The sequence below is a fragment of the Semicossyphus pulcher genome, unplaced genomic scaffold, assembly GCF_022749685.1.
Source record: "Semicossyphus pulcher isolate SPU_LCO1_2020_fin unplaced genomic scaffold, fSemPul1.0.p SCAF_8, whole genome shotgun sequence".
Lineage (NCBI taxonomy): Eukaryota > Metazoa > Chordata > Actinopteri > Labriformes > Labridae > Semicossyphus > Semicossyphus pulcher.
This window is the reverse complement of record NW_027211759.1, coordinates 14293617-14316889: the sequence shown is the minus strand read 5'-3', so window position 1 is coordinate 14316889 and position 23273 is coordinate 14293617. Positions and strand designations below refer to the sequence as shown.

Below are 23273 nucleotides of genomic sequence, written 5' to 3'. Positions count from 1 at the left end.
TGATTCACCATAAATTGGCTGGTGAGATTGAACATAGATCTGTCAGTTGCTGGTAGGCATTCACATTTTCAAAAGATCATTTCTCACCCTGCTGAAATATTTAAGGACAATTTAAGTATTATTTTCCTGTTTGTTCTTTGGTATGCATGTAATGGTGGAAAAACATGTACAGATTCCATACACGACACCCAGGAATGGTTGGTGTTGTGCATGGGCGTGCTGTAATGTATGCAGGCCTTCATCATGGATGCATTTGGGGGAAGGGATGCCCAAGCTGGGCTGCGTCTGACGTCACGACGCTGGAGAGCGAGGAGGCGATGAGAGGAGGAAGGTGCAATAAACACACAGGGCGTCTGCGCCTATCTAAGTAGGACAATAAAGTGAAAACGGCATCAATGCTCTAACAATGGATTTGGCAGATATGCTTCTTCTTAAAGTTTTCCTCTTCGTGTATTTACTAAACGACACCCAAGGTGAGTGAGACGTTTTCAGAGAAAACCTTTCAAGTTATGTTGAATTCATGAAGCAGCGGCAGAGAGCAGCAGAAAGGCTGATAGCCTTGTAGCTAACAGAGGGGATCAGCAGCAGGGCCTGCTTGTTATGAAGAGGACTGCACCCTTTTTGCCGTATTAGTTCAGGCTTACAAATCATACATAACGTAAAAGCTGACTTGGATTCGTGTAGTTGATTGAAATAATCCGATATTGCTGAATTATTTCTGCGTGTTGTCACCGTTTTTATTGTCAGCTTTGGCTCGGTTTTGTTGTTATCGTGCGAATAGCGCCGACAGCCATTGTTATGAGGAGACGGGGATGCCGACTGGGTGAACGGACAGTTAGCTTTGTGCTAGCTAACAGTTTAGCCGCTAACGAGACGGTTTTCGTCCTAAATAGTAAAGTCAGCTGCTGCCTGTATGTCACCGACACCACGTCTGCGTTTGCCATTTGTATGACACAAGTTTTCATGTTTGCCGGAATATTTTTGCCTCTGTGATTGCCTCAATCAAGTTTAAGTCATATACTGGTCTCACTGTCCTCTAACGCGTTGTAAGCAGCAATGCTCCTTATTTAGTATATTTTTAAGTAAATTGTCTGTATGATATTTATAGAAACGAAATTTCCCTCTATAAAATGCTATGTTGAGTTATGTTAGGTACCTAGGGCACCATACACCTGCTTCATGCTGGGCTTTCAATTTATATACCAAAACAAAATTAGCTTTGTTGGGCTTAAAATTAGGTATTTAAAAGTCAGTTGTAGGGTTCATATTCATATTCGACGATCGTAATATTGTTGATCGGAAGCCGGATCCCAACTGTCAAAAGTACCAACCATAACTTTCCACACAACAAGACCATTTGATGTGGTAAAAAGAACCTCAACAGATGCAAAGGCTGTGCTTTGAGAAGTAACTTTATCAATCTTATGTTGTTTTGTGTGGATGTTTTAATAATTCTGATGGTATAGAAAGATCAGAGAAATCTAGGAATCTTGTATCATTGTATTTGTTTAATGTTTATTTTTTCATCTGTTGTAGGACTTGAGAAATTATAATGTTTTAGAATAGTCAAAGCCTTCTCTTCTCATAGTCACCTCACTGAAATATTTAATGTTAGCGCCTAAATATTTCATCATTCACATGAACAGGGAAGTAGCTGAAGCCTGGTCTACTTAACCATCTATGTTACATAGATAAACTGAATCTTGTAATTTATGCTTCACTAGTCGGGCATAATTACCTGTCAGACAGTACTAATTACTGTATTTACTGACAGTTCTCTCTCTTGGTTTTCATGTTATTTCATCTTACAGATACGCCAGTATGCTCAGCGTGCTGTGTAAACATCAAAACATAGTGGCTTTCATTGGGGCTTACATGGCCTCAACAAAATTACTAGTTTTCTAGCTCTGCGTTTGAGTGTGAAACAGTTGGTGAAATGGGTGGAGGTGCTTGAGAATCTTTTTCCTCAGAGCCCACCACCCACTCTTCTGGTGGCGAAATAATAATGGTGTGACGCTGAGGGCTGTTGTTGAGCACAGCTCTGGAACTGGCATCCATTTGACTTGAATGGATTTAGCTGAATTTTAAACCACAGACAGCACTGGTTTGCTGTCAGTTCATTAATCCTGCCTGTCAAATATCTGCCCGATCATCCATTTTTTGTGCACCTAAATTAGCCTAAACATGCACCATGCCTAAGTTATCTACCCTAAAACTGAGCTCGAACACTCTGTTGTCATCCAAGTGAGTTAAATTCGGAATATCTAACTCTTGAAATATATTTCAAACATTCAAAACAAGCATTTTAGTCTAACTGCCACCAAGTGTGGCAGACATGCTGATACCAAGGTTGTTACAAGCTTATGAACTTGTTATCATTTTCAACCCATAATCTTGCAGTGCACTTTCTCTCTTTTTATATGTGTATTTTTAAGTTGAATTATTATAATTTTCTATGGTTAAGTTCTCAATAATGAGCTCAGGCACATCTATATGCACACATTTCTCATACAGTTACATACATGTACAACTTTAGATGAATGACTGTATCCATACAGCTGGTATATCTGTCTTTATTTTGATTCTGTGAGGGTATACAGTATTTGAAGTTTCACTTTTATTCTTGCTGATGACAGGAGTTTCTCTGCTCTCTTCACACAGGACACTATAGAAATCCTCTGAACAAGTACATCCGTCACTATGAAGGCCTGTCCTACGACACAGAGCTTGTGCACAGCAAGCATCAGAGGGCCAAGAGGGCGCTCTCTCACGAAGACAAGTTCCTGCATTTAGATTTCCACGCCCATGGAAGGTTTGTCTTTTTTTCCTCATATTAACCTGAATGGAAACTCTGTCTGGATCTATTTTTATGTCGCCCTCATCTTTCTCTTTATTTACCTGTCTGCTTCTTTATTTTCAAAGCTCATCCCGTATGCCTACATTGTTTATGATGAAAAAATGGAGGTCAGCTGGAGCGGAGATTTGCAGTGTGATTGAAAGTTGTCTAATTTAATCCTGTGTTGTGAAAGCATAGACTCGGTCAGGAGAATGCCGCTGACTCGGTGGTGAGGATGGATTTCAAAATCCAGCCTTTTTTCTGTGTCGTATTAATGATCTTCTTTGGAGCGGAAATGATTCATAAGTTGGATTATTAACTCGTAAAAACATCAGGCATGTCTCAGTAGATTATATTTGCATATGGGGATGTTGGTTGACAAAAGCAGCTCTTTGAATAGATGACTTTAAGCTTAGGATGATAGTAACAAGATGATAGTAACAGGCATTTTTCATTTCTTTCAAGAGATTAATCTCAAGATTAATTGATAATTGTCATGATTATTAGCTGCAGTCAAAGCGCAGAGTGTGGGGAAAATGATATCACATTTGCTATCTGCTCAACAATAAATGGAATGATTATTTTTGCATCGCAGTGAATTATATCACGAAGGTGTGAAATTTGTAAGGTGTCAGTACTAAAAGAACATGTTTTCTTACACCTGAAGAACAAGGTTTGTAGAAGCGGGCATTCCTGCAGCACTACAGCACTTTATTGCATCCTTGGCGTTGGTTTGCTCTGATTACCTGCCTCTATCTAAAAACCTGCAGGCCAGGTGACGTAGAAACTGTTAATGTGTTTGAGTGTGTGTTAATTTGCCCTGTGAGGGACCAGGTGTTTCTGCACACGTGATGCCTGGGTGGGAATCCCCTCCACGAATAGAGGATGGATGGATACATATAGTCCCTGTGATGGTCTTTCGTCCAGCATCTAGAAGAGGTGGTGTTGTTTGATAGAAAATCTCTACACTCTCCATGACAAAGTCAAGACCATCTGGCTGGGAGCTTGGCAAAGGCTGTTTATCGTCCTGCCTGTAGCAGGGCCTGCTGTTCCCAAACTCTGATGTTGCTTAATAGGGAAGAGAACGATGAGAGCTGAGCAAACAAACACACAGAAGAAAAATGTCTGTTCTTCTGAAAAGCTAGAACGTGTCAGCTGCTTTTCTTTTGAATTCATGACAAAGCTGGAGACGCAACGCAAGTTCTTAAATTTAATTTGCTGCACCGCATCTACCTTCCTGTCTCTGGTTTTGTGTTTGAGCGTGTTCTCAGATAGAATTTCAATGTACCTATTCCCATTTCTCCCCTGAGATTAAGTCAAAACAGAAACCAACTGTAGCTCAATAAGTCCTGTGCGCGTTCACTGCCAGATTTGTGAGCCATCGCGTCAAGTTTGACCAGATTTATCTAATTAAAATTTACAAAGATCTTTGTTTTCTCGCAGTTAATTAAACTGCTGTGCGCGACCCACAGTAAAGTAGCTTACACACATTACAAGCATACAATAAGACTACTGTGTAGGTGTTACATGAAACCCAAGGTTCCACTGTAACATCTTTGTTTCCCTGCCATATGTTTGCTCAACACAAAACAGCATTGTTTCAAGATGTCCTGATTTTGTGTTCCTTCTCTCGCTGGATAAAGACTGCAGCTCTCCTTGTGAAACAGGAAACAGCTTAGATGTTTTCTCTCTGTCAAACCATTTCACCCTTTCGTTCTATTTCCTCTTCAATTTGCATTCACCTTTTTTTTTTTTAACAAATGCTGGGTGCATATTGCTCACCTCCAAACGGAGGTAAATTCATATCACAGCCAAATCCATAGGTGCAAACTGTGTGACAGGAATAATATCAGCAGACAGGTTTGGGAAATCAAGGAAACAAACTTCACACAGTGTGGGAAACACTGTGTCCTACATTGTACCGCCGGGCTAATACAGGATTTCTGATACTGATTTTAGAAGGGAACCTTGCACAGATATAGATGCTGATATAGTGAATGTTATTTTGCAGCCATTTTGCAGTTTCACAGATTTTGACACAAATTGAGTTAAACAATAGCCCCTGTTACACTCCCGGTTCAAGGCGGGATTATTACACCTCTGTTACGTTCCGTCTTCTATGTAAAACACACACATGTGGAATGGTGGGGTGAAGTCGCTCCGCCTCTGAGCCGCCATCGGAGGCAATCAGAGGCGAAGGGGTGTCTGTGTAAACAGCGGAGCCATGTGTGTGTATTTGAAGCATGCGCTGTTTGTTTACACCTCACGCACGTTTTGCTTCTGCAGCGCCGGAATGCCATGTAAAAACAAACACTGGGAATGAGGTGATTGAAATATTGACCGGTGCACACAAAAACACACCCTCAAAGATTGTCTCTAGATTGTATAGATGTAATTCACTATATGTAAAGTTGAATGGGAACTTGAACTGATTACTAACCTGTCAAAGAGTGATTGGCATTCTATGTGTAAAAAAAGATGTCCACTAGTTCGACAAGGTGGAGGGAATTTGCGTGGAAAAATGTATGTGCTTCTTTGTAACACCCCAAATAAAATATAAACAATTTGGTACACAGCTGCCATGCTGGAGACAGTGTGGTGAAATGAATGCCATATTTTCTGGTTATGTATGAAAATACACTTGTGGACAAGGTTCTCCAGGTTCTTGAGAAAATCTGACATTACAAGATCCCCAGAGACGCCCGTGAGACGTGTACCTGGGCCTGATTTCTGGTGACATGATTCAAAAGAATGACATTTATCTTTTCAAAATCCTGATACTTGCATGTAAAAAGGCAATCACAAGGAACTGGTTAAAAAGTGTCCCCCCCCCAAGCCCTGCACAGTGGTTGGGCATAAAAGAAGAAATATATTCCATGGAAAGACTGACTTATTATCTGAAGAATAAAGCACGGACTCATGAACAACGCTGGGAGAAATGGACTGAAAATCGAAAAAAGGATGGGGCGTGACCCCGGCAGGGTAGAAAAGACTGGATAGATAAAAAAGAGAGAGAGAGAGGGTGCACCCCGTTACGTTTATGTTTCTATGTTATTGTCTTGTTCTGTATAAATTGAAAAAACAAAAAAACACACCCACACTGGGGCAGCTTTACGCCAGCATTGCTTGGTCCAATGTAAAATGGCAAAGGCTGCATGACGACGGAGCTTCATTACGGCCCTGAGGCGGAACCGCAGTGTTAAAAGGGCTAATGACACGGTGACGCAAATTGACAGGAAGATAAAATATCTATTTGGTGCCAGCGATACGATAATTGCATACCAGTCGTCACGGCGATATGTTGCGATATTGATATTTTGTCCCACCCTTAATCGTCAGCAGATTCTAGGTTAGGGTTAGATTTGGTACATGTGCTGCAGACAGGGCTTGGGAGTCAGATCGCACTCTGCTGGACAAACTCAGGGTTCCCACGCGTCCTGGAAAACCTGGAAAATCTGGAAATTTAGAGACTAGTTTTCCAGTCCTGGAAACACCTGGAAATTGATTAAAATGACCAAATATCATGGAAATAATTTAATGTTGTCCTGGAAAAATTATAATTTAATTTAGCCCCTCACTCGGCACAAGTTTGCCGCCTCAACTCCGGTCGGGGCTCCCAGAGCTGTCACATTCAAAATCGAGTCCTGCGAGTGATGTAAGATCGCCGCCTTTAGACGCTTTCTAACCAACTGAAAGACGATAGAAAAGTATGACACTTGAATTTTATCATCTTTTTTTTTTCAATACATTGCTATGTCCTTTCAGGTGTAACTTGGATAGATGTAGGCTTAATGAACGACTTCGCTCCATCACTGCGCCTCTGTGCGTTTTACACAGAAGACAGAACATGACAGGTGTAATAATCCCGCCTTGAACTGGCAGTGTAAAAGGGGCTTGAGACACTTCATCGTGACCGCTCTATCATCAAAATAAGGAGGAATAAAACTGGGGTTAAATGTGTCAGTACTAGGCCTACCGGTAAATGATATATTTGAGAGCAAGTTCTGTCCCGTATTGTAGGAAAAACTCCTGGAAAATGTCCTGGGAAATTATTTCGTAAAAAGAGTGGGAACCCTGAAACTATTTGACCTTTCCTACATAATAACAAGCTTTTTTTTCTTATTCTTCTTATTATTTGTTCTGCACAAAATGTTCTCACATCAGCTCTTTCTGAATAACATACCGATACCAATATGTTTGTGATAGTCCAGTATTGGCAGCACGATACATCTGTCAGGCTTTATATGTATACTGTGTCATCACTTTCATGTGTCTTTTGTTTTTACCCATGCTTATGGTTTTAATTTCTTTGATTTCAGGCATTTTAATTTACGAATGAAGAGGGATACCAAACTGTTTGCCCAAGATTTAAAGGTGGAAGTTTCGGGACAAGAGGTTCCATATGATACCTCTCATATCTACACTGGAGAAATATATGGTAAGATTGTTGTTCTCATCTTATCACTGCAGTGATGTGATCCAAAACACTTTTCATTGTGTTGTTTTATGTTCTTCTGAGAGTAAATGCCTGATCTTGTGTGAATCCCCTGACGCCTCTGCGATTTGAATTCCCAGGCGAGAAAGGTACCATGACTCATGGCGCCATTGTGGATGGTAAGTTTGAGGGCTTCATTCAGAGCTACCACGGCAACTACTACGTGGAGCCTGTTGAGAGGTACCTGGGGGGCAAAGACGTGCCTTTCCACTCAGTCATCTATCACGAAGACGACATACGTGAGTCCCCAGCAGTTTCAGCTACACAAACACTTTGACAAGCCTTTTTCATGTAATCACAGTGCATGTGTAATTGGATGCACGTACAGTGTATGTAAATGTGTGATCGTGAAGGTGCGAGGATAGGGCAGATGAGCTGTTGGAGGCAGGCTGGTGCGATCGCCCTCCAGGGAGCAGAGATACCCGCGGTGCTCATTAGCTGAATAACACGATCTTTCTCTCAGGCTACTGCCTCATTTTAGCAGACTTTACAATGTTGGTACTGATAGTGAGCACCGAGCTTACTTCACTACTCTGGCATCCCTAATTTGAAAATCATCTGTGTACATACAGTACGTGGCTGAGGGGGAAATTAAACTCAAATGTGAGATGAATTGCTAATGAGAAGGACAGGAAAGTAACAGCTCACATAGCAAAGCTAGGCTGAAGTGTTCTGTAAGTACATCCTTTAGCTGATCATGAATAGCTCCAGAAATAGAGTGACTCAGGGGGTTAAGCAGCTATCATTGTCTTCCATAATCCTGACAGTGTTGTGTCTGCCTTTCTCACTCAGACTACCCGCACAAGTACGGCCCAGAGGGAGGCTGTGCTGATAGCTCGGTGTTTGAAAGGATGAAGAAGTACCAATCCTCTGCTGCCGAGGAGCCACCCAAGGTGAACTCATCCGCACACCGCAGGAAACCCCGACAGCGTCTGTTAAAGGGAGAGTGTGGTTTTAAGTCAGGGTCAGAGGTCCACGCGGAGGCTTTTTTAAGTCTGTTTGTTTAGTTGATGTGTGAGAAAAGCCTTTTACAACTTGGTTGATGGGTGTCAAAAGGATGAATTAGGAGCAGGAAAAATGTTTTCTTTTATACCGTGCTTACAGTATATACACACTTAATAATAGGCCTTTATGCTGTAGTTCCGGCAGGTTTCCCTTTTAGATTTAAAGAGTAATTTAACACCGGGCCTTGCAGACCAACAGTAACAGATGGGCCAGGAGTTTATCACATTTTATACATATATAACATATGGAGAATAATTCCACATAATACACACATTTATTATTTAAAATGCGTCTTCTTTTTGGGGGTATTTCATGAAACCAAACACAACATTACAGCTGCAGAGGACCTGACTTATATTTATGTTTATGTTTAAAGGGCCCCTCTTTAACCTTATTGACATTATGTATTAATAAAGAAGCATCAAGACCTTCTTGCAATAGATTTTATTAAACTGATTCCATAGTGTCATGGCCTAAGGAAAAATTATGACGTCTTTTTTTAAAGGGACATTATTATTTTTGGGGTTGTGGTGACGAATACATCTTTGCACTTTGGTTTAGTTTGTTAGTTTCACACAACAATAAAAAAGATACAGAGCACATGAACAAATTATAAAAGCGTGTGTGGATTCGGCGATTTTGAAAAAATATCAAATTGCGATTATTTTGACGTATCGCGATTATGATTTGCGATATTAAAGAGAATGATCATTTTTACATCATTATTCTCTTTTTCATTGAAAAATATGAATTAGTGATTATGGTGTGATTTTTGCACGATCTGTACCGACATATTTGATACTTTCGTCTGTGTGTGATGTGTTGGCCAGAGCATCTCTGCAACACAAGATTTAAATTAAAATTTTAACACACATGCAATTTGAAATTCGCAGCAGGCTGTATTGCGATTTCGATTACATTTCAATTAATTGTTCAGCCCTAGTGTGGGTGTGGTAGATGCCTGTCAATGGCTTATATAACAACCACATCCAGAAGTCATAAAAAAGGTAAAACAAACCACCAAACCAACCTAAGTATCAGTTTTCACATATAAAAGTGCAGAATTGAAGCTTGGTTTGGGAAAGAGACATATTTGGATTCAGGTGTAACTGCACTACTAAAGAGAATTGCTCTGCCTAAAGGAATGGCATCAGAAACTATAGCTTATTCCTTAGGGGTAACTGGGAAATTAAGTCTGCCTTGTTAAGTGTGGATACTGCTCCTTTGTGCCACGTGAACCCATAGAAAAACTCTATTATTAGTTCTTTAAGTCACATGTACAGTACATGTTCCTCAGAGGCTCTTCGTGCCCACAGCCTAAAAATACCCGACATCATTTATTTATCCACTGTTTGGTAGAAAATGATATATATATGTTTTATTTAACCGCCTATCCTCCTCTCCATCCCTGCTCACACCAGGAGCTCCACTCTGAGAGCGGCTTTAATGAACCCGTGCTCCTGAGGAAGAAGAGGATGGCCCAGGCTGAGAAAAACACCTGCCAGCTTTTTATTCAGACCGACCACCTCTTCTACAAGTACTACAAGACCAGAGAGGCTGTCATCGCTCAGGTAATACACTGTTACTCAGCTGACACATCCTCCTGTGGTGCTTTAAGGATTAGATTTCCACTGGTAGTGTGTAGGATTTGTGTGTGATGTTGGTGGAGAGGCATATTTTAAAGCAACAGTAACATAGAAGGGTGTAAAGGCCAATTAGTTGTGGAATAATAACACCTCTTATTCAGTGCAACTGGTGAGTCATAACGCTTACAACAGAGGAACAAAAAATATCACTCAAAATATGGGTTGTTTATTGAGTGTAATGCTTGGTGTCCAATTTCCAATTTAACATACGCAGAGGCTGGAAGTACAGGGCAAACGGCAACAACTGACAAAAATGTGTTATATCCATTAAAATATAGGTCACTTCCAAAATCATTAAATCGCTAGGAGTATTATGTATGAGGAGTGAACTCGGCAGAAAAATTAAACATTTTCAGACATTAATCTCAATTTTTCTGCACTTTTTTCTTTCAGCGCAATGCATGATGGTATATTATGCTGCGTTAGTGGCCATTGGTTTTACGCTACTTTTTACGATGTAAATTTAGTCCACCATGTTGTCTAAGTGTGGTGCATGAATAGCTGACATTTCTGAAAATACACAAAATATAAACCCCCCTCCCTACTTTTAACACTCTTGGTCCACCAACTCAGACCCCCGCATAAAAGTAGAGAGAGTTCAGGTGGAGTGACACGTTTCTTTATACAATAAATACAAACAGTGCTGTGGGCGGCATTTCATCTACCGTTTCTAACGGCGTTCAAATGTTTCAATTTAATCAGCGTGAGAAGCCTGGTGACGGTAACTTTGGGAAACGAAGGCTCAAGTCTCCTACTTCCTGTTAACACACAACCTCACGCCGTGTTTGTTGCGGGTGCAGCTGCTACAAGGAAACACTCTGCGGTTCGTCCGCTCCGTTTATGTGGCCACAGCGTTAACCAACACCAGGGCGAGGTGTCGCTGTTTAACTGAACTCGTCTAACTGAAAAGCCCTGAAAGCGTAACATAGCCGACACTGCATGTGACGGCAGCAGCAGCAGCAGCAGCATCGCGTGCTAAAAGTTTACATGCAGCTGACAAAACAGGATGCAGCCACTGGATTGGGACACAGCTGCACTAAAAAGATATCACATTGACATTTCCTGCTGATCAGTCGTGGAAAACCAATTGCACAGGCGCCTATCACAATTGCGACGGGTAAACTATTTATTTACTCCTCTATTCGGCCTCAGGCGCAAAAGACGTGATGACGTTGAACAAGAGAAGCCAAAAGCAGATAGCGCCCTCTGCTGTTTGAAAAATAGTATTTGATTCATCTCTTCATTCCATCGATTTGATACGTCACTTATATGTATTGATTTTAACTGCATCGCGAGGTATCGTTACATTCCTAAAATAATGATGATAATAATAATAATACGTTTTATTATATAATAACAAAGACAGTAAAGCATATACAGTGAAAAACAAAGTACAGAAATGACAGTTTAATACATGCAGTATATGTATAAAGGGAAAAAAAAGTTACGACATAGTTGGAGATCACAGATTAAAAGCATATTTAAATAGGTGGGTTTTGAGTGTGGTTTTGAAAGAGGGGAGTGAGGGAGAGTGTCTGAAGTGTAGGGGGAGAGAGTTCCAGAGGGAGGGGGAAGCAACCGAGAATGCTCTGTCCCCAGAAGTCCGTTGCTTGGATCGGGTGAGAGAGGTGAGGAGGTTGGCGTCGGCAGGTCTGAGGTTGCGAGTGTGGGAGTGTGGTGGTGGTGGAGCTCAGTGAGGTAGGAGGGGGCTAGGTTGTGGAGGGCCTTGTAGGTGATGAGAAGGAGTTTGAACTGGATTCTGGGTCAAATGAGGTGCCAGTGGAGGTTTTGAAGGACAGGGGTGATGTGGTCTCTGGTGGGAGAGTGGGTGAGCAGACCGGCGGCGGAGTTTTGTTGAGTATTTTGGTGGATGTGCTGTAGAGGATGCTGTTTCAGTCGTGAGGTGATGAAGGCGTGAGTGTTTCAGCAGCTGAGAAGGAGAGGGAGGGGCGAAGACGGGCGATGTTTTTAAGATGTAAGAAGGCAGTTTTTGTGATGTGGTTAACGTGACGTTCAAAGGAGAGAGATCGATCAAAGATGACAATGAGAAGATCCTTACCACTGTGGATTTAGCCGTGCTAGCTGTTCCCTGATATTTTCAGTCTTTATGATAAGCTAAGCTAAAAGTTGCTTCATATTTACAGTTTAAGCATGAGAGTGACAGGAATCTTGCCATCCAACTCTCAACAAGATTGAATGTAACATTAATTTACCTGTTATTATGTGTGCGCTACATTCAGGTTGTGGTTAAAACTCTTCTGTCACTCTTCCAGATCTCCAGTCACGTCAAAGCCATCGACGCCATCTATCAGGGCACAGACTTCATGGGCATTCGCAACATCAGCTTCATGGTGAAGAGGATCAGGGTAAGTGTTGTGATGTTGTTTTTTATTGTGGTTCGGGCCACTTGTTCCCTCTGACCTCATCATCACCACTCTCTTGTTTAGATCAACACAACCAATGACGAGAGGGATCGGTCCAACCCGTTCCGCTTTGCCAACATTGGTGTTGAGAAGTTTCTGGAGCTGAACTCGGAGCAGAACCACGACGACTACTGCTTGGCTTATGTTTTCACCGACAGGGACTTTGATGACGGGGTGTTGGGTCTGGCCTGGGTTGGAGCCCCCTCAGGTACTGAAAGACAGTTGGAATGTTATCTGTGGTCAGCAACAAACAGATGCTGACATTCTTAAACCATCATAACACATGTTATCCTTTTACTGGGTTATAAGCACATAATCTTGGGGATCATAAGTCCTAGCATTCTAAAGCATCTGTGATTAACGTTATAACGGGTTTGTCTGCTCTGTGTAATGCAGCTACAACAGGAAAATGTGTCGGTTGTATTAAGGATTACAAATGCAGATTGTACATCTTGTGACTGTGGCGTCTTTTGAAGCCAGAGTTGCGCACACTCTTAACTTCACGAAAAAAACAGCAAGGATCCCGCACATCGGCGTATTTAGCAGCAGAAGAGCTTCTTGTGTTGGTCTGAAGCAGACGTTCACAGATATGGAAACTTCAATTTCCTCTCACCATTCCTCGTCTGCTCTGCTAATCCAGAACAGATTGTCAACAGAGCTGTCAATCATCCTTTTTATAGCATCAAATAATTAAAAATTAACTTGTCAGAAAAATGAACACTTGGACATAAATCAGCCCGATAAGAACTAACTACAATGACAGAAACCATGTTTTATAGTTTGACTCATGTCCCATCTGTTAACATGGAGGAGGCGGGCTTTATGACCTATACTGCAGCCGGTCAGCAGGGGGCGCTCCAAATGTTTTGGCTTCACTTTCAGGGAGCTGTCATGTCGTCCATCTTTTTATACAGTCTATGGCATAGACAATATGTTGATGTGATTTCCAAAGGTTCGGTTGCATTCTGTTACTGGGGGAAGTCACACGGCATTAAAGATGTCTTCTTCGCTTTTTGTCTTAATTTGAAGCTTTAAAGTAAAAAAGTGCCCTGTTGAAAACATTTAACATACCTTAGTAAGAAATGTGTGTCTTGAGTCTCAGTGATGAGAAACAAAATCTAACATTTATCAGATTATCCCACTTCAAAAAGTAAAATCCATCATTTTCTTAAGCTGCGATTTGTAAGACAGTTTGCTCCAACTTCTGCTTTTTTCCTTTACCAGGGAGCTCCGGAGGCATCTGTGAAAAAAGTAAGCTGTACTCAGACGGAAAAAAGAAATCTCTCAACACAGGAATAATCACTGTACAGAACTATGCCTCCCACGTACCTCCAAAAGTCTCCCATATCACTTTTGCGCATGAAGTAGGACACAACTTTGGCTCCCCGGTGAGTTCCTTAGACGTGCCACATTTCACGCATGGCAAGACGGATTTTATAAGGCTCTTAAACTTTTGTCCCTTTTTTTTTTCTTTTAACCGGTGTTTTTTCTTACTCTCTTTCACTCTCAGCACGACTCTGGATCTGAGTGCACCCCTGGAGAATCCAAGAGCCAGGACAAGAAGGAGAAGGGCAATTATATCATGTATGCACGAGCTACATCCGGAGACAAGCTGAACAACAACAAGTTCTCCATCTGCAGCGTGAGGAACATCAGCCAGGTGCTGGAGAAGAAGAGGAGCAACTGTTTTGTCGGTACGTTTTACTGCTTTCGTCCGGCCTGTGACTCAATCTTAACATGCAACTTTTTTTATTCAAACCACAGTATTAATCTGATTCTGCGTTCCTGTTCTGATGAGTGTGTGAGATTTAAATCTCAGTGCCTTAGTTAATGATTTATTTTAAGCAACTAGAAATGCACCAACTAATTTGCTGTTATTAGCTTTGAAAGTATTCTAGGCAGCAGTCCAGTGTTATTTTTACTGAAAGTATTTGGCATTACGTTTTTCGTGTCACACTTAATACTACTGTGAAATTAGAAGCATAAAAACACAGTATTTTTAAACCCACTACTTTATAACATCAAACCAAATGATTGGCATGCACAAAACGCCTCATTATTTTGCACACATGTTGCTCAGATTCTTTACATGTTGACTGAGAGGGAAATATATTATACATGTCGTGTGTAGGCTTGCTACAGTGTTAAATTGGGCAGCTATTTTATATTTAGTGTTAGTCTTCAGATGAAAATGTTTATTAGTTTTAGTTACATTTTTACAATTTTACCTTTCATATTTATTTTAGTCCAGTTTTAATAAATAGCGCCCTCCCCTTTTCCTTTTTGCCTGTTTGCTTCAGGAAATATAAAACACTTTTATTTCAGCAGATCATCCAAACAGTAAAAGAACGATCAGGACACAGCATCTAAAGGAGAGATAGACCAATATGGTTTTTTCAGGGCCGATACTGATACCAATTATTAGTAGTCAAGGAGGGTGATAACCGATATTTGAAGCCGATATTCATTTGTAGTAAAAGTGAAAATATTGGCGTCAAAATATTGAATAATACAAACTCCAACACTTAACTTTGTTTAAATGCCTTTAAGCATATGCATCAGAGCCAAAATAACTCAGTTTTAAATTGATCTCTTATATTTAAAAAAAAGGTCGATGCAGATATGCGTCAAAATGCCGAATATCGACATATCCCTAATCTAAAGTTGACGTTTTATCATCGCTTCTCATTAAATACTAGCAGACAGCCGATGATCGCTCCTTTTTGTGCAGAAGAAGCGTCAGATGATTCTGTAAGCGTAAGTTAACAGAGAAAGTTCATAACCACCCTTGTGATACCTGTTATCTCCAACCTGTACCCAGTTACAGGAATGCACTGCTTGTATTTTGACAGACAGATTAGATGCACAGTGGGGGGAAAACAACACTGATTTTGAATGTCCGACAGCACACCACGAACATTTTAGTCCCGTCTTTTCTCGTTAACGAACAACACATAAGTGTCGACAGAGTTTTTATGACCAGCAATCTATTTTTAGCTCATTAACACTGGCTTGGTACCCCTCTTAATGCTTTACATATTTGCCTTTCCTCAGACTAATGAAGAGACTATCATGGTGTAATGGATTGAATTGATTTGATTTTCTTCCCAGCTAGTTGTAGTAACTCCACGTCATCAGACCAATATTTGCTTGCTTTTTGTGCTGAGGCAGGAGAGTGTACGAGAAATCAGACAGTTTACACAGTAAATGTCTCATTACAATAACCAACGAATCAAACAAAATGTTCCAGTTTATTAGAAACAAACTCCATGTTTGTTTTTCCTTCCACAAACAGAGTCTGGCCAGCCCATCTGCGGGAACGGCCTGGTGGAGCCCGGGGAGGAGTGCGACTGCGGCTACAGCGATCAGTGCAGAGACCAGTGCTGCTACGACGCCAACCAGGGCGACAACAAGTGCAAGTTAAAGCCCAACAAAGTCTGCAGGTACGTGCTCATGAGTTTGTTTCCTGATCATTTATATTCTTCTATATTTGTGATCATTCTTAACTGAATGCTTCTCTTTCCCATCAGCCCCAGCCAGGGTCCTTGTTGCACCGCTGAGTGCTCCCACAAGGGTCGTAACGAGAAGTGCAGGGAGGACTCGGAGTGCGCTCACCAGGGCATGTGTAACGGCGTCAGCGCCCAGTGCCCCACGTCTGAGCCCAAGGCCAACTTCACCGCCTGCCACGGAGAGACTCAAGTCTGCCTCAACGGAGTAAGTGGCTGAAGACTTCACACCTGGAGGATCTGGTTGTTATAGCAACTTTATATTCATAGCAGTCAGTGTCTGATCTGGCCTGTCCTCGTGCTCCTCCCCCGCAGGGCTGCTCCGGCTCCATCTGTGAGAAGTATGGACTTGAGGCGTGTACGTGTGCCAGCCAAGATGGCAAGGACGAGACTGAGCTTTGTCACGTTTGCTGCATGGAGAAGAGTGAGTCATTTACCATTTCCCACCTTTTTATAGGAACTTTTTTAAAACAAAGATGTGCCTAACTTTTGTCATTGTTATTCAAACTGTCGACTGTATTTTTTATCTCCACAGTGAATCCCAACACGTGCAGCAGCACAGGATCGGAGCGCCTGGCCCGTTTCTTCAATAAGAAAGTGACCACGCTGCCAGCCGGCTCGCCTTGCAACGACTTCAAGGGCTACTGCGACGTGTTCATGAAGTGCCGCCTGGTGGACGCAGACGGACCACTAGCCAGGCTGAAGAAGGCCATCTTCAACCCCGAGCTCTACGAGAACATAGCAGAGTGGATTGTGGTACGTATCCACTTCATCATTCTGATTTGATGATAAGTTATTATCATGAAGTGTTTTGTTTTGTGTTGATCGGGCTTGTGCTTCTCTCCTCTCCAGGCCCACTGGTGGGCAGTGTTATTGATGGGAATCGCTCTCATCATGCTCATGGCTGGCTTCATTAAGATCTGCAGCGTGCACACTCCGAGCAGTAACCCCAAACTCCCCCCTCCCAAACCCCTTCCAGGTGAGTCCGGAAAAGTACAAAAGTAATCACCAGAGAACTGAGGTGTATTTTTGTTATAAATACTTTGCTTGACAAATTCATGTATTTAAAGTTAAAACTAGTTTGCATGTGGTTAAGTTTTAGCATCAAGATTGTTGTTTTGAAGGATTTTGTGCAGGTAAAATGTCCAGGTTGTTGGATGTCTTAGACCAGTGGTTCTCAGCTGGTCTCGCCTCGGGACCACTCACATATATTTAATGAAAATCAGCATTTTGTGTCAGCATCACAAAAGGCAAAAGTATAATAGTCTACCATAACAGAGGCAGTGCATAAGGGGAAAATATTCCCTTTACTTAAATATGCTCAAATCTGCAACATAAATGCAACCACTGCACTACTACTGGCTATAGTCTGAGACGATACAGCCTCTGGGGACACCGGTGAACGTGCCGGGCAGTAAGCGCCAAACGACTTCCCGTCAAGACTTCCTTTTCTGGTGCTTCATTGTTACAGAAAGAGAAAACGTTTTCTTGTGATTTACTTGTTATTAACGAGTCTTACCTTCGCCGAAATTTCAACATCACGATACAGATCAGTAAGAAGTAAAAATTCAAGCTTTGTCAGGTCTGTCCTCAAGAGGAGGTCGGATCGACCTGATGCATTCAAGGAAGTCGGGAAATCTGAACTCTGAACGGCTTTCGTGACACAGCTACAAGGGTAGATGTCTGTTTATAGAGATTAATAAGAGGCTAAAAAGTCGTCAGATGACGCTGATGGGAGCAGGGATGTCATTACGCCGCAGCCTGCTGATGCGTGATTGGTCAGTATTACTCGGACTACAAGCGTAGTTCAAACGCAAACCAGAACACTTGCCTTCCCGGGAATCCACGTCCCTGCATACAGATTCTACTATGTCGAACTTGCAGAAAGATGACGCAAAGTGATGTTATACGTCTGCTTAAAATTGCTTCATGTTCTGTTTGTACGTTTTAGTGCTACATTTTCCTCATATCCTTATTTTGTCCTCCAAATTGATACTTCACAGCCTGTTAAACGCTGTCACACTGTGAGAGATGACTTTAATATCATTGTGTTTGCAAAGTGTCACTTGGGCGTGATTTACTTTCGAGTAAACCCACAGACTGTCTGTTAACCAGCTTAATTAACTGCCTTCCTCCTGACAGGCACTTTGAAGAGGCGGCGAGCGCAGCAGCACGCGAACTCCCAGGTGCAGCACCAGTCTCAGCACCCGCACGCCCACCAGCACGGAGGACACGGCGGGCACGGAGGGCACGGCGGCCAGCGGCAACCTCAGAGGCAGCCTCAGCGGGCGGCGCAGCCCCAGAGGCACCACCGTCAGCCCAGAGAGAACTATCAGATGGGCCAGATGAGACGCTGAGACCCTGCAGCCTGCCCCCCTCCCCCCAATGCCTTGGCTCCTCCTTGTGCCTACAGTGGGAAACAAAAGCGTCACTCCATCCAAAGAAAAGCCTGACATGGTTGTTAGTCATCATCATATCATCCTCCATCGACAGACAAAAAGACACGGGAAAAAGAGAAAACACTATCTAGCAACTCGACTGGCTCTTTGAGGAGTGGACTCGACCATCAGCCATTTCCAAATGCAGTGTGATCTAGCATCTTTTTCCACCTCTTCTTTTTTTTCTTTTTAAGGAGTGCCAAGGAGTTAAGGATCATGTGTAGCTTTAGTACATTCTGTGATGTGTTTTTGTTTTATTGCAACGTCTTCTTTGAGTGACACGCCCGTGGCTGCTGGTGAATTGTTCCGTGCTATTTTTTCTTTTTGTTTCTTTTTTCGCCATTCTAGCCTGGAATGAGAGACACTCAGTGGGGATTCGCGGCACTTTTGTGATTTACACATGTCAAACGGCAAAAGACACAGGCTCCGGTCTCTCGTGCAGACAGTCCTCTGCATGTGACTGTACATATTTAGTGTATCATAAGTGAAAACAAACTATTTCTTCTACTGTAAATGTGTAATTCTTCACTTTTTTTTCTTTGATTTTTCGGTTAGTGCTCTCAGGACTATTAACACATTATTGAAGGAATGATGGTCGTGATGAGTTCCTTGGACGGCGACGTCGCTGAGGATTTGACGCCATCGAGTTCTCTTTGCAGTCGTCCAATCAGGTGGATCTCTGTCACTATCGTTAGGTTGCTAGATTTCGGATTTGAAGATCACCATATCCCACTTTTCAGGCCTTCTTTGTTCGAGGTCCCCTTTTACATCGTTTATTTTTTTTATTATTGTCTTGCTAACATCCTGTTTCGCTCATGTTGTGTAACAAGCTAGATGACGTGAGGAGTCATGGGAACAGAAAGGGAAGATCGCCTAGTTTGGTACACCTTTTTATTGTCTCTTTTGTTTTTGATAATGAAGAATGAATAACCACTAACTGAAGCTGATGATGATGATGATGATGATTCTACCTGTTCCGATATGAAGACGAGGGAAAGCGAAGGCTGCTGTGGCTTAGTTTAGAAGTTAAAGTCTATCATGTTACAGAGTTAGTTTACATGAGTGTGGAAATAAATCTAAAAATGACTCCGGTGTGGATGTACAAAAAAAAATAATTGTAAGATTAAATCATTCTATTATTCTTCAGATAGCGAATCTAAGAACTTTTCAATGTGGGCATGCAGACACATTTATTAAATGTGACTATTAATTGACCAAGGTCTGTAATATTTGTACGTCACTCAACACTATTTACGTTGACAGCTGTTAATGTTAGTCTTAAAGGGAGCTGAAGGAGCGGTGCAGTATTGTCACGGTATTCACACATTCCTCAGTGTGTTCACTAGTTTCACAGGAGACAAGCTGCTGCTCTTTGATTTACCTTCAGAAACTCACCTGCAGTTATATCATGGTCAGATTTCATCATCCCCTTGAGAGCTCATGAGTGCGGCCGTCGGCGCACCGGGGGGGGGGGGACTTTCTGCGGCTAATCTAAAACGGTTTTCTAAAACGCAGGAGGCACTTCCTGTAAAGCTTCTGGAGCCACTTTAAACGGAAGAAACGAAGGAGAGAAGGGATTTGTTTGACCTCAGGTGTTTTCTTCCTCCCCTCGACTGCAGCACAGCGCGAGGGGTAACACGGAGAGGATTTCATAATCTGGTCATGATGTTCCTGGATTTATTTACTGTGCAAACATTTCACCCACAAATAGGATTTGGTGAGTGGGCGGGAAGTTGGGCGCAGACAAAAAACAACTTGGGCATTTTGCATCAACATTCACAAGGATGTTTTTTTATGTGTGCTCTGACTTTATTTGATCCTGGCATTTTTCTTTCTAAATGCATGCAATACTAATCACAACTAATATCCTACAACACTGTCCTGATGGTCGTTATAGTCACACATGTGCTCTGGAGGGGACTTTAAAAATAACGTGTCTCACAGTCAACAGTTTATCTCACATGGCAGATGAATTAGGCAGGTCAGGCGGTTGCTAAAACTTCTCATGTCTGTACAAAACGGAGCTCTTTTTAAATTTCATCGCCCAGGCCGGATCACGCCCGCAACGCCTGGAGAACTTACATGTAAACTTGTACAGTACTTCGAAAATTTGCATTTCATTTGAAAATGAAAAATTACATTTTGATACATCTGTTCCATTTTTTGTATTCTAATTCCAGAGTAAGTTGTTCAAAGATGTTCATATGTGACAAACTTTCCTTTCTGCTAAGTTATTTATGTTCTTCTATGTGCTAGTTGAAATGGAGTTTGCTTCTGATACTTTTCTCCACCATCGTCAAATGGTAAAAACAATTCAGGGTGATGGAGTCAATGTTACATTCTCATTTTTGTCTTCGTTATCCTGTGGCATGGTTTGGGTAGAAGAGCAGAAGAATAATGCCTGTAAATTTACTTTCTTTTTAATTTCGTAGTCTTGGTAAAAAAAAAAAGAGTTTTTAGATAAACGTGCACTGAAAATGTCCAAATTGAGTTGAAATGTCGTAGGTGATGTAGGCCGAAAGAACACAAGATTAAAAAGTAATACTACTGTCTGATTTTAATGTTCACTGTGTTTTATACAGTATCGGAAATTTTTGTTCACTTTGAACATTTTTACTAAAAAAAAAAGATTTCAAATTGTATTGTGCAAAGAGATGTAATTTTTGGAGTACTTGAAATGCATTAATTAAAAGACTCGTTCAAAATAAAATAGACCCCTGTTTACTGTCTGTGATGTGTGCTCTCTGTGGCTTCTTATGGTCCCGTGGTGCAGTCTGCATTGTTTACATTTCTATGTATGTTTAAGAGGTGTACTGCGTAGGCATTTAGTACCACTCCACTTGTATAATGTGTTCTGCAGGAGGAAGTCGGCATGGTGTCATCAGAAACTTTTTTTGAGCACAGTCTATGTTACATACCGGTGATTTAAAGTTTTAAGAAATCTCTGTTGCATTATGGGAAGTATGAGTTCCTGCTCTTTCTCTGCTGCTTTAATTTTGATCATTCAGGAAAGATCGCTGCTCTCCACGTAAAGGCGGCACACTGGAGGTGCTGGAGCGGGCGGCTCAGCAGGGGGACAGCTGTGGCTTACGAGGGAGAGCTGGTCGTCCACTGATTGCAAGTTCGAACCCCGGCTCTACGTGTCTGCGTATCGATTCTCCTAAGATACAGCGCAATCAGTGAGTGAGTGAGGGAGGGTATAAGTGGGTTGAACAGCATGCAGTGTGAAGTGCTTTGAGTGTTCAGAAGACTAGAAAAGCTTTTTGTTTAACATTTATTATTATTTATGTGGAGGGTTTCCGGTCGCATCAACTGGGTGGAGATCCCCGGGCAGACCCAGAGGGATTATACTGTATATCCCACCTGGCCTGAAAACGCCTCGGGATCCCCCAGGAGCTAATTTATTCACATTAGCCTGATGTGATTTAATGCTTGTTTCCTTTAAATGCAGAGAAAATAAATGAGGATTAAAGCATATTAAAAGATTAATTAATATATTAAGAAATTACCGACATTTTTAGAAAAAAACATACACTTGTCTGCAAAAGATTAATTTATTGAGTCGAACTTTCAGTCACAGACTTTCTTCAAGCATCAACATTGTCTTAATCTGGAAACTCTGCTCACTTATTTGCTGTTGGCGCCTCAAAAAGATCTCTGACTGATGTCTTGCAGAAAGTCTGTATTAGCATTAGCATTTATTAGCAACTAATATTTTACATCTAATTACATCTTGTAAGTCCCGCCACTTAATTGATATATCATTTAAAATCCCTTTAGTACAGCTTTAAAACATAATTGTCCAAAAATGTAGCGACAACTTCTGTTCAGCTTAACATCTTTGTTCCTGATAACTTTTAAACAAAGCACATGAGTGTCACACGCCTGTAAAGTATCATGTTCAGTGAGCCGAGTGCAGTAGATGGGCGTCCTCAGCAGAGGGAGCAGCTGCTGTGCGTGAAGTGTTCGTGACCGGAGGTTTCTGAGCAGCCAGTGACCACCATCAGCACCACATAGAGCGCCTCACTCATTCACTTTACCTTTAAAGTATTGATGCCTGTTTCCTCATCATGAGTGTGATGATGTAACACCTACAGGAACGCGTATGTGAGATCGTGGAAGCCAGTGATGCACATGCAGTGGAATGTGGCCTGCTATTGATTTTCAATGTGGATCCTCAGCTGCACTCGCTGGCTGTGACATGAACGGGCCACAGTCACCCACGACAACAGATCAGGTTCAATATTTCCAACATAACGCTGGCAGGATGTTGCATATTGTTATAACTGATGCTGCTGTGTATTTTCTGACACTTCTCTTCCAGCTGATGTCACCCTGTGTCTCACATCCCGGCAGAGATGACCACGTCACCAAGCCTGCTCTACATTTCCAGTTTCAGCTCTGTGCAAGGAGCTGACGTCACAGCCGATAAGCGTGGAGGAGCACCTTTTGTCTCTCTGTGTGCGGTGACAAAGCATGATTGTAAAAGTGGCCCCCGGTCTGCAGACTGGACTGAGTGGCAGCGAACACGTCGCTCCGATCGGCAGCTGATCCTGCAGACTGACAAACAAAGACTGGAAACACAGTGAGAGCAAAGAATCTCCCGTTGTTCGTCCAGCATCAGATAATGACCTCCATTCAGTCAGTCTGTGTGGATTTAATTTGCATGAACACATATCTGCTGCAAGAAATAAAGGGACTAATCATTCAAATGTGCCAGCAGCAGGAGGGATTTGATCTATTATCAAATCTTTCCCTTTAATTTCATCAGCCTTCAGGGAGCAGGGTGACGCCAGCTCACATTTCCACACAATTCAGAGCAGCATTCCTCATGTTGAACTCCTTTGTCGTGTCCTTGTGATTTCACAGAGACGAGGAGAATTGTCCTCAGAAGACTGCTCATGTTGAGAGTGGCCTTAATCAG

General features: G+C 42.0%; 1 protein-coding gene across 1 annotated transcript; it reads left to right on the top strand.

Annotated features, from left to right (window-relative positions):
- Nucleotides 1–336: 336 nt before the first annotated feature.
- Nucleotides 337–21070, top strand: LOC138613077 (disintegrin and metalloproteinase domain-containing protein 10-like). Its single transcript, XM_069686655.1, has 16 exons — nucleotides 337–473; nucleotides 2662–2812; nucleotides 7156–7274; nucleotides 7412–7570; nucleotides 8124–8224; nucleotides 9758–9907; nucleotides 12256–12348; nucleotides 12430–12613; nucleotides 13630–13793; nucleotides 13916–14099; nucleotides 15701–15848; nucleotides 15936–16119; nucleotides 16227–16335; nucleotides 16447–16667; nucleotides 16764–16890; nucleotides 18054–21070. Exons 1-16 carry the CDS (start codon nucleotides 407–409, stop codon nucleotides 18266–18268), a joined length of 2376 nt encoding a protein of 791 aa, XP_069542756.1. The 5' UTR covers nucleotides 337–406; the 3' UTR covers nucleotides 18269–21070.
- Nucleotides 21071–23273: the final 2203 nt, after the last annotated feature.